The sequence below is a fragment of the Jaculus jaculus genome, chromosome 4, assembly GCF_020740685.1.
Source record: "Jaculus jaculus isolate mJacJac1 chromosome 4, mJacJac1.mat.Y.cur, whole genome shotgun sequence".
Taxonomy (NCBI): domain Eukaryota; kingdom Metazoa; phylum Chordata; class Mammalia; order Rodentia; family Dipodidae; genus Jaculus; species Jaculus jaculus.
In genome coordinates, this window is record NC_059105.1 from 20,427,654 (window position 1) to 20,439,901 (window position 12,248).

A 12,248-nucleotide genomic window follows, 5' to 3' on the forward strand; every position below is an offset into this window, starting at 1 on the left:
CACTTCCTGTCTCACTCAAGAGCAATTTTCTGTATGGGAGGCATCGAGAACGCATCGCAGGATTGCTTTGCGGTTTCACGATAATGTATGTAAAGTACCAATTAATGCTCCAAGCGTTTCTCTGAAATGCCTGGGGAGTGAAGTAAAAGAGGCACACAGGGCTTTAACCAGTCTGGGCCACTCGTTCCAGGCAGGTTCCAAAGAAGCGCCCAGCATCTGTGCTCTGGGGAGTCTGTGGCTAGCCTGGGATGGCCAGTCTGGATGAAGACAGGTTGGGGCCATGGGGCTGGGGGTCCGAGTGCATGTGGGCAGTGGGTCTGCTTCCCTTCCTAAAGACTTGTCTACCTGGAGGTTACAGGAAGCAACGTGGTGGTTCTAGAGGATTTGAGGGGAGGCAGTGACTTATTCGAATGACTCACCCTGGATGCGTGCATTGTTGTACCCACGGCCCTGGACATCTAGGGATGAACAAGAAAGATGCTGTCCTGGCTTCAGCAAGCCCACAGGGGTCAGAGGGGTCATTCAATAAGTCCTAATGGGATGGCTTGGTATCAGGTAGGAGGGTGCCATGAGAACAGTGATCAGACATCTGTCACAGCCTGGGCTTTGTGGGGTATGTCCCTAGAGAAAAGAAGCGTGAGCTGTGCCCTGGAAGGTGGTCAGGCGATGGACCAGGTGGAGGGGTCTGGGGATAAGAGGACCCTAGAGAGAGGGGCTTCAGGATATGGAGGGAAGGGAGGTGAGTGTCAGACTGAGAGGATGGCAGGGCCCAGGTGGAAACTGTGGACACAGCCTCAGGAGGAGGGAGTAGGAGGAACATCCAGATGTATGTGGTGGGGACAAAAGGAAGAAGTGTGGTCCCTGGACACAGGAACACTGGGGAGGAGTGTACAGGTTTTTGGGAGTGATGATGATGTGATTTTAGAAATGCTCTGTTTATGGCACGGCAGGATGTCCTGGGAAGGTCGAGTAGTCTGGTCAGTGGCTTTTGCCAGAAGCTTGGGAGGGGGTTAGAGTTTCGAAGAAGGGAGGAGGGAATTTGACAGCAAGGATGAAAATGCTATCATGAGAAGAAGGGTGAGGACAGCAGAACCCGCCATCGCTTCCTGAGGCCCATGCAGATGACCTGTTCCAGAGCCCAGGGCAGAAAGGCTGGATGTCACTGGGGCTCACATCCCTGCTTCCAAGTCCCAGAGAAGTCTAGGGCATGGTGGCCCTCAGGTCTTGCTTGATTTGATCAGAGCCAATATCCCTCCTCCACCCAATGGCGATGTCTTCTGATGCCACAAGATGCAGATGCTAGCCACTTGGCACCCTGAACGTAGCAGGCTGCTAATGCGAGCTCTGTGAGTGGCCCTCTGGAGCAGGTCAGGCAGTCTTTCATCCTGGAACTTTCAGTTGTGGTATACTGTTGTGCACACTGGCCCCATGGGCTGTGGCACCCAGGCATGAAGTGCCAAGAAAGACACTGTGTGTTATAGTTTCACATTGTTGGGACAAAACACCTGACCAAAAGCAGCTGATGGGAGGAAAAGATTGACTTTGGCTTACAGTCTTGAGGGGAAGCTCCCTGATGGCAGAGGAAAGTGTGGCATGGGCAGAGGCTGGGCATCACCTCTGCCACAGCAGGTGGAAAACAGCAGAAGGAGAATGAGCTGAACTCTAGCAAGGAGGAGCTGGCTGTGACACCCCTAAGCCCACTCTAACCACACACCTTCTCCAGCAAGGCATGAGGTTATGGGAGGCGTTCTCATTCAAACTACCACATGGTGCTTAAGGGTGGAAATGACAGCTGGGTCCCCAAGGATGAAGGGTACAGTGGGACTGGGGGCCAGATGGAACATGTGTCACTGCACAGGGCTGACAGGGGAGGGGGGACAAAAGGGGCTCTGGGGCAATGCTTTGAGGAAAGCTCTTTTACTGTTTGTAACCCACACCTGTTCCTGAATCTCCACAGGCAAGATGTCCTTCGAGGGAGCCAGGCTCAGCATGAGAAGCAGGAGGAATGGTGCCTTGGGAAGCACCCGGACCCTGTACTCCAGTGTGTCACGGAGCACAGACGTGTCCTACAGTGACACCGTAAGTCCACACTGTGGCCACTTGACATAACACCACCATGGCTGTTAGGATTATTTGGTAGACAATTCACCTTCTTTAAAAGGATCAACTCTCAGTGTTCTGTTTAATACTTGTTTCTTAACTTACTTTATTTGATAGAGAGAGAATGGGTGCTCCAGGGCCTCTAGCCACTGCAAACAAACTCCAGATGTATGTGCTACCTTGTGCATCTGGCTTTATGTGAGTACTGGGGAATAGAACCTGGGTCCTTTGGCATTGCCAGCAAGTGGCTTAACCACTGTGCAGACAGCTTCAGGTTCACTGAGATGAACTTCCAGACCAGGCACAGTTGTGGAGGAAGGGATATTTATTGAAGCTTACAGATCCAGGGGAAGTTCCATAAATGGCAGAAGCTGGCCTGCCTTCACAGGTCCAAGCAGAGAGAGAGAAGCACAAGCCAAAAAGCCAAAATCCACAGCACACTTCAGGAACTCCAGCTAGGCGCACTTTGCATATCTTTAGGTTGAAATCTGAAACCCACCACCACACCTTAAGATCCACCCAGTGATACTGCCTCCAGCCAGGTGGCTGCAGATGCAAAGTACAATCAATAAAGAACTGAATATATTGGGAACCATCTATTCAAACCACCACAACCACTAAGCCATCTCTCCAGCCCCATGAGTTACTTTTATAATGTATAATGTATAAGCATATTTATTTCTGTGTTGTTTTTTAAGTATTTCTGGGTTTTCTTTTGCATGTGTTTGTGTGTAATGTATGATGTGGTGTGTGCATTATGTATGCATGTGCGTGTGCATGCAGAGGCCAGGGGGAGAACACTGGGTCTGTTGCTGGTTTTGTTCACCTTCATTGTTTCCTTGAGAGTCTGTCACTGAACCTGCCGTTTTTCAGTCAGACTGTCTATCAGTTCCCAGTGGCTCTCTTGTCTTCACTCCCCATGGGCCTGGGATTACAGGTGTGCATGGCCATGCCCAGTTGATTGTGTATGTGCTGGGGAATCGAATTAGGACAAATCAGGCCCTCTCAGGTGCTCATGTTTGCACAGTGAGCTCTCTTACCTGCTGAGCCATCTCCACAGCATTTGTATTTCTGTTGTAAGATTACCATCAGCTGGGCGTGGTGGCGCACACCTTTAATCCCAGCACTCAGGAGGCAGAGGTAGGAGGATGGCTGTGGGTTCAAGGCCAACTCAGACTGCTCTGCATATGTCTAGGCTAGAAGTCAGATCTGTCCCAAACATACCTGAGGCCTGAATCCCAGGATTCACCCCCCCCCCAGTGGCACCCCTTTCAGCCAGAAAGCTGGAAATCCAAGTTAGAAGTGTGAATAAAACACCTGAGTCTATGGGGGGCATGCAAGCAGACTACCACTGTGTGTGTGTGTGTGTGTGTGTGTGTGCACGCACACGCGCGCATATGCCAGGTCCTTAGGACTCCGGGACTCATGTCCTCATGCTTGCAAGGCAAGTGCTTTACCTACTGAGCAATCTTCGCCACCAACCCCCATGTTTTTAACACCAATTTCCCTATCCAGCTTTTGGTGTTCGGGAATGGGTTATGAAGCTGATGTCTGCATTCTAGAGCCATGGCTGGCATCTCAGTTGGGTCTGTCTTGATCCTGTCTCCCGATGGTTCTCTTTGGCCTGTCTCCCCTCATCCTGAGCCAGCATCTGCCTTTGGAATCAAACTTGCCATGTTGGGGCTTCTTGGATGAGTGGGCTTGGCTGGGTACCAGGAAGCTGTCTCTCTTAAGCCCCACTAACTCCACATGCAGCTCCTTCCTACGGGCTTTCTACAGTGCCAGGCATGTCGTATACTCTCTCTCATCTGTCAGGACATAAGGACAGCATTCCAGCATGATGTCCAGCTCCCCTTGGCTGTGGTGTTAAATGATGGGATAGTGGCTGGCTTTGCAAAGAAAAGGAGGGAGCAGGAATTGGGCTGGTTATGTCAGCATTTTGACCTGACCTATGGGCTGCATGGGGCTGGCTTCATGCTCCGTCCTTGAGCTGCAAGGGAATGCGTACGGAAGGAGCAGCAGAGACTGCTATCTTACCTGATCAGGCACATCTCTGGGGCTGAGGTAAAGGGAGGTGCTCAGGGTGCACAGGCTAAAGAGGGGTCCGCCTCTAAGTGCTGCTCTGCATGGCCCTCGACTGAGTGCCTGCTTGGGCTTTGCACCTGTAGCTCACCTTAGAGTGGGCAAAGGTGGTGGGGAGTTGGTTATTTCCTTAACAAAATTATTTTTATTTATGAGAGAGAGAGAGAGAGAGAGAGAGAGAGAGAGAGGGAGGGAGGGAGAGAGAATGGGCATGACAGGGCCTCTAGCCACTGCAAATGAATTCCAGACACATGCACCACCATGTGCATCTGGCTTATGTGGGACCTGGAGAATTGAACCTAGGTCCCTAGGCTTCTCAGGCATGCTCCTGAACCACTAAACTATCTCTTCAGCCTGGGACTTGGTTATTTTTATGGCTTGCTCTTCTCCTCCCTTTTCTTGGACTCCAAGCAGTGTGGCACAGCTGAGAGGCCCTTTCTCATGGTGCCCTTGGCCTCAGGCATCAGAGCCCCTGAAAGATGGATGAAGGCAGGCACTTCGTCCTGCTCTGTTCATATGGCCTCTGCCTTCACAGCCTCTCCTCAGCCCCAGATGGTCCCTCCTTCCTACACGCAGGTCCTGTGTGGGTAGAACTGTTGAGCCCTCCCATGGGCTTCTCCATTCTGGGGCTTTCTGTTTGCCTTGGAGCACACACATACCTCTGCAAAGTGCTCTTTCAGAGGGGATGTTTTTGTTTAACTCATTGCCCTACTCAAATTATTTCACAACTTACACACCTCTTGAGTTTTTCCCACTCATGTTAGGCAGGCTCAGAATTAGCTAAGCAGATAAAAAAAAATCAACTGAGGAAAATGGGCAGCATGAATTTTCAAATGTTTTTCTTGTGGAGGAACACAGGAATTATTTCTTCTTTCTAAGTTTGGTCGTGAAACCCACCAAGAAAAGGCTGTACAAATGTAACTTCTCAGCCTAAAGAAGGCATGGCCATGGATGCCCCGGTCCCCACTTCTCGCAGGAGGAATGGAGTGCCGTCATGTTTTAGCAGACCCCGCGTGACCTCCTGAATCTGCGTCACTCATTCCATGCTTTCGTTTTTAACTGTAAAAACATGGACGTGTGAGTGCAGACACGTGCATGCCATGAGCCATGTGTGAAGGTTCCAGGACCCCCTCCAGTGTCTGTCCCTGAATCCCACCTTGTTTGCAATGGGATGTATTGCTTACTGCTCCCTATCAGGCTATCTTACCTGCCTCCCATCTCCCGTAAGTGCCAATAGCTGGCCTGCCTCCCACCTCACACAGGTACCCTGGGATGATAGAAGCTCACGATACCGATACCACCTAGAGGGTGTGTCTGTTTACTCTCCCACTCATGTGGGCACGATGAGACCCCTCGCCTCCTCTTCACACCACTGGAGATTGCCTTCCTACGTGTCTAGCTTTATGTAGGTTCTGAGATTTGAACTCTGGCTGTCCCACTTACACTGCAAGCACTTTATGCACAAAAACATCTCCGCACTGAGTTATAACTTTTTTTCATTATTTATTTATTTGAGAGCGACAGACAGAGTGAGAACGGCAGAGAGAGAGAGAGAGAGAGAGAGAGAGAGAGAGAGAATGGGTGCTCCAGGGCCTCCAGCCACTGCAAACGAACTCCAGACGCGTGCGCCCCCTTGTGCATCTGGCTAACGTGGGTCCTGGGGGACCGAGCCTCGAACCGGGGTCCTCAGGCTTCACAGGCAAGTGCTTAACCGCTAAGCCATCTCTCCAGCCCTGATTTATAACTTTTTATGCCGCCTAGCTTTGTCTGTTTTTGGTATACGTGCAATTGTACTGTAAGCATTGCTTTTGTGAACTCACTGAGCTCAGTACCTGGTAGGGCATCTGGTTTTCGTGAATTCACTATTTACTTCTTCTTTTTTTTTTTTTTTTTTCTTGCTCAACACTCTACCCTTGGGATTGGTGTCTGTGACAGTTGTGGCTTCATTTCTCTGCTGAACAGAGCTCTGTCATGGGCTTCTCTTTACCCAGTCTAAAGAGAGGGAGAAGAGACAGAGAGAAAAAGAGAGAGAGGGAGGGAGAGAAGGAGGGAGCACACCAGGGTCTCTAGCCACTGCAAAGCACTCCAGACGCATGCTCCACTTTGGGCATCTGGTTTTACGTGGGTCCTGGGGCATTGAACTCAGGTCATTAGCTTTTGCAAGCAAGAGCCTTAGCTGCTGAGCCATCTCTCCAGCCCCAAGGGACTCCATCTTTGTAGTGTGCATGGCTGACGATTGCCTTGCTGATGGGAACAGAGAGTGAGGACTGGCTTTGGTGACAGCCTGTCTTGAAAGGCCACCTAGGCAGGAAGTGGTGTGAAGACTCCAGGTGTCACGAGCTGGTGATCTGCAGAAGTGGCCTTGGGCTGTTGGGGAAGGGAGCCCCTAGCAGCCCTGCTCCCCCAGGACAAGATATCTGTGAAGATGCAACCTCATAGCCAGTCTTTCTGAGCATACACAAAACTCTGGGGAGCCCTAACCTCTACTCCACAATGAATTGCTCCTCAGAGAGACGATTTTTTTTTTTTTTTGTCATGCTGCCTCCGTCTTTTTTTTTTTTTTTTAATTTTTATTAACATTTTCCATGATTATAACATATATCCCATGGTAATTCCCTCCCTCCCCACCCCCACACTTTCCCGTTTGAAATTCCATTCTCAATCATATTACCTCCCCATTACAATCATTGTAATTACATATATACAATATCAACCTATTAAGTATCCTCCTCCCTTCCTTTCTCCACCCTTTATGTCTCCTTTTCAACTTACTGGCCTCTGCTACTAAGTATTTTCATTCTCACGCAGAAGCCCAGTCATCTGTAGCTAGAATCCACATATGAGAGAGAACATGTGGCGCTTGGCTTTCTGGGCCTGGGTTACCTGACTTAGTATAATACTTTCCAGGTCCATCCATTTTTCTGCAAATTTCATAACTTCATTTTTCTTTACCGCTGAGTAGAACTCCATTGTATAAATGTACCACATCTTCATTATCCACTCATCTGTTGAGGGACATCTAGGCTGGTTCCATTTCCCAGCTATAATAAATTGAGCAGCAATAAACATGGTTGAGCATGTACTTCTAAGGAAATGAGATGAGTCCTTTGGATATATGCCTAGGAGCGCTATAGCTGGGTCATATGGTAGATCAATCTCTAGCTGCTTTAGGAACCTCCACACTGTTTTCCACAATGGCTGGACCAGATTGCATTCCCACCAGCAGTGCAGAAGGGTTCCTTTTTTTCCACATCCCCGCCAACATTTATGATCATTTGTTTTCATGATGGTGGCCAATCTGACAAGAGAGACGATTTTAACTGACAATAGTGGGCCATCACCCAGAGGTTGTATTGGTTCACTCTCCCACTTGGGTGGGCATGATGAGCCTTCCGGCTCTCCTCTTCACACCACTGGCTATTGCCTTCCTTCCTTTTCTTCTCCTCTTCCTCCTCCTCCTTCTTCTTCTTCCTCTTCTTCCTCTCCTCCTCCTCCTCCTTCTTCTTCTCTTTCCTCTTCTTCTTCTTCTCCTTCACCACCTCCTCCTCCTCCTCCTCCTCCTTCTTCTTTTGTGTGTGTTTTCAAGGTAAGGTTTCACTCTAGCCCAGGCTGGCCGTGGTGATCCTCCTACCTCTGCCTCCTGAGTGCTGGGATTAAAGGCGTGCACCACCACACCCAGCTTAGTTATTGCCTTTTTAAGTTTTGTCAACTCGGTAGATATGAAATGCACTCTCCCCATGGTTTTCCCTCACTACTGACAAGACTAAGCTTTTTGTGTGTTTCTGGCTCACCTGTGCGCTGTCTCTCTCCATGTCTGCTCTTGTCTCTTGCTCTCTTTCTCACCGGGTCATCTGCTGTGTTCTTGTTCATTTATAGTCCTTGTATACCTTGGGCTCCCATCTTGGGCTTATTATTTTTTTAAAGTTTTTTTTTGTTTATTTGTATTTATTTATTTGAGAGTGACAGACAGAGAAAGAGGGAGAGAGAGAGAGAGAGAGAGAGAGAGAGAGAGAGAGAGAGAGAGAATGGGTGCTCCAGGGCCTCCAGTCACTGCAAACCAACTCCAGATGCGTGCGCCCCCTTGTGCATCTGGCTAACGTGGGTTCTGGGGAATCTAGCGTTGAACTGGGGTCCTTAGGCTTCACAGGCAAGCACTTAACAACTAAGCCATCTCTTCAGCCCCAGTCTTGGGATTATTAATAAATGTCATAAATTCTCTCGCTTTGAGGAGTGTGGGCATATTTTAAGTAGCTTTTTTTTTTTTGAGAGAGAGAGAGAGGGAGAATGGGCACGCCGGGGTCTCAGCTACTGCGAACAAGCTCCAGCCACGTGCGCCCCCTTGTGCACATGTGCAGCAGTGCATGCTTGCGTCACCATGTGTCTGAAACTTTTTACAGGCAAGTGTTTTGACTGCTAAGTCACTTCTCCAGCCCTAAAGCAGTTTGTGAACATCTTGCTTCTGCCAGGATGAGATATTGTTGTTTTATAAAGACTTAGGCTGTTTATCAGAATCAGCTTACAGAGGGGCAACCACAACTATGGAAAAAGATTTTGGAAAATACCACATAGAAGAGAAATGGAAATTATACATTGTTACATCTTCTAATGCTAATGCTTATGTTCCATCCAATCAATGCATCGTATGCAGATGGTGCCATTCATGTACAAGATAACTCAAAGTAACTTTTTTTGTTTATTTTTATTTATTTATTTGAGAGAGACAGACAGAGAAGGGGCAGGGGAGAGAGAGAGAATGGGCACACCAGGGCCTCCAGCCACTGAAAACAGACTCCAGATGCACGTGCCACCTTGTGCGTCTGGCTTACGTGAATACTGGAGAATTGAACCTTGAACAGGGGTCCTTAGGACTCACAGGCAAGCGCTTAACTGCTAATCCATCTCTTCAACCCTCAAAATAACTTTTGGCAACATTTTCATTTAGTCACAAAAATTTAACTGTATGTATTGTTAAAAAAAAACTTGGTATACACTAAATGCATAAATGAACAAAGGATGCTATGAAAACCATTTGGCCTAGGGTTAGACATACTTAGTATTCAGTCCTGTATGCAGGGGCTGAGAATAAAGTAGTAATGTGTTATTTGATGTTCTTCCCCCAGGACTTGGTGAATTTTATTCAAGCAAATTTCAAGAAACGGGAGTGTGTTTTCTTCACCAAAGATTCCAAGGCCACGTAAGTGATCACTTTCCTTCATTTTTGCTTCCATATTTAAGAATAAGTAATTACTGGTGACAGCTGCAACAAGCAAGGGTGATGGAGCTTATTACAACTCGGTGGCGTCTTGTAATTCTTAGAAGTAGAATGCGATCAAGGCAGATTCTGCAAGGGTCCGGTACTTGCCTGCTTACGTCATTTCTTGTATGATTGCGACTCTGCACCCTTCCATCTTCCTACCAGCCCCGAAACCCACCCTGGTAGCCTTGGCAGTGGATGCTGGTTCCTGGTAGTTGCCAGGCAACGCTAGGCACATGCATTTGTAGAAGTTGGATTGGCCTTTCTTCCCAGCTGTGGTGGTGGGGGGCTCTTTTTCTAACTGGGGGCCCCTTTACTCTTGGTCTCTTATGTTTGGAAGGACCGGGCTGTGTTACAAAAGCAGCCCACCTGCAGACACTCAGGGACTCCTCCATGAATGTTAATGAGCAAGAGAGGGAATGAATGGACTCAGTCCTGTGGACCATCCTTGTAGAAGTACCCAGATGTAGTCACAGCAGTTTAATTCCAGCCCCGCTCCTTGCCTTTGATGGTGGATGGAGTTATTACTTGACTGAGTGTCGGAGTCTGTAAGCACAAGGCTGACCTTCTGCGGAAGGGAGGTGGTGAGTGCACGGGGCGTGAGGAAGGAAAGAGCTTTGGGATCTACTTTGCCTCCTCCCTGTATGATCTGGAGCCAATTATTCTTTTTCCCTGAATCAAAGTCTCCTGTTGTCCAACCCTGGCGAAGGTACACCTCACGGGTTGAGGGGAGGATTCAAGGAGAGCTAGCTAGCTTATGAAATACTTCTCAAAATAGCTCAGAGCTTCAAAGGGTCCCAATAGGTAGTTATTTTTTTCTTTCTGATTTCATGTGAATTAGACAATGACTATCAGGAAAACCCGAAGGCCTCTGTTTTGCCCCTGGTATAGACACACTCATTATGAGTCAGTCTGAAAAAACAACAGACTCTGTAAGGCTGGCTATTCATTCCCTGCATGTTTAACTGATGGATTTTTATGTCTGTTCACTTGGCTGGTAGAGAACACAGTTGTGGTTCATTCACACCAGATACATATTTTCTGAGTACCTGCTGGGTCATAGGACTTTATTCATTTCTTCTTCTTTTTTTTTTTTTTTTGCTAGGGTGTAGGACTTTATTCATTTTTTCTCCTCCTCCTCCTCCTTCTTCTCCTTCTTCTTCTTTTTTTGTGGTGCTGGTGATTAAGCACAAGGCAGCATGCATGCTGAACAAATGCTCTACCCATGAGCCAAAGACCCAAGATGGTCACAAGACTTCATAGACTTGATTTCTACTACTATAAACCCTCTTGTAAGACAGTAGTGGTGATTATTTGATAGTTAAACCAAGTGAGGCCCAGAGGCATCCACTGTTTACCAAAAGTCAGTTTGCAGATGGCCTGAACTCAGGCTTTCTGACCCCGAGGCTGTGTCCACTCTTCCTCCCTAGCTGTCTCCTTTGTGATAATGGCTCTGCATCAGGCAGGCCGAGCAACGTTTCCTCAGGTGCGGAGCTCCCATTTCATTGGCTTCTGTGCTAGGAGACGGTCTGTGGGGTGTGGCAAGGGCACCTGTGGCTGATTAGGGATTACCTGATGCCACCCAGTCTGTCTGTCTTTCCACTTGCCCTTGTATGGTGGGCAAACTTTTCTACATGGTGAAATAATGATCCTCATTTGTTGGCTCACATGTTAGCAGCCTACCATTTTCACTTTGCCAGTCATTCCCAGTACCTCCCCTAAAGTCCTGGGCTGACGTTCTTGCCTCTTGTGGCCAAGATTCAGACTTGTATCCATCTCAAACCTAACTCCTGGGGTCTAGAAACCACTTATGGGCCAAGCTTAAATAATGAGTCCTCATGGACAGTCAGTGCGGAAAGGGCCACTTCCTTGGAGAAAAATAAGGTCCCATTTATTGGCAGAAAAGAAAATGGATGCCAGTAAGGGAGGCCCACAGCTGTGTGTCTTCCAGAACCAGCTCTGAGCCAGCATGTGGTGAGCGGCCGTAGCCCTCAGCAACACAAACAGAGACCAGGAGCAGATCAGGGCTTCCCTGCTCCTGTCTCAGATGAGTGCAAGGTTGTTGGCCAGAGGCAAGATTCTATAACCTTTGAAGTCCCTCATATTTATTGTTTCTTTTCTAAAAAATATATTTTATTTATTTATTTATTTGAGAGAGAGAAAGAGGGAGAGACAGAGAGAGAGGGCCTCCAGCCACTGCAAATGAACTCTAGACACATGTGCCTCCTTGTGCGTCTGGCTTAGATGGGTCCTGGAGAATTGAACTGGGATCCTTTGGTTTTGCAGGCAAATGCCTGAACCTCTAAGCCATCTCTGCAGCCCATATTTATTATTTCTGTCTTTCCCTCAGTGGTGGGGATACTCAGTGTAATCTAAATTGCCCATCAGACAAGAGAGTCAGATGAAGTGATCAACACCCACATGCCAATTTTGCTGTTACCTAACACACTAGCTGACCCAAGCCACCCAAAGTCTCTGCTGAGAGACCACGGGATTGCCACACATACATGAAGCCCAGATGAGCCGCCATTCCCACCTCTTGGGGACGTTTAATTCTTGGGAAGTCCCTGCTTGGCGATGTTGTACCTTCTCACCTGCTAGGTCTTCCCCTCCCCCAGAGACATCTCCCAGCACAGTGGCCACCTGCTTACGCTCTTGCACAGGGACTCCCCTGGGCCTGGGTTTGTTCTCTTCAGTTCTCACTTCCTTGGCCAGGCTGGGTTCTAGGTAGAAATGGGAAGGGCACCGTTTGCGATAGTAGCGCTGACGTACCATGTGCCAGTATGGTAGCCACGTGTGATGATTTGCAATG

The 12,248-nt window shown here is 48.3% G+C and overlaps 1 protein-coding gene across 2 annotated transcripts in view; it reads left to right on the forward strand.

Moving 5' to 3' along the window:
- Trpm8 (transient receptor potential cation channel subfamily M member 8) overlaps nt 1-12,248 on the forward strand; it is a 159,079-nt gene that overhangs the window by 54,453 nt on the left and 92,378 nt on the right. For both annotated transcript variants that reach the window (XM_045147722.1, XM_004662266.2), the window contains exons 2-3: nt 1,958-2,079; nt 9,303-9,376. In XM_045147722.1, coding sequence (XP_045003657.1) covers nt 1,958-2,079; nt 9,303-9,376 — 196 coding nt within the window. The remainder of the gene's footprint in view (nt 1-1,957; nt 2,080-9,302; nt 9,377-12,248) is intronic.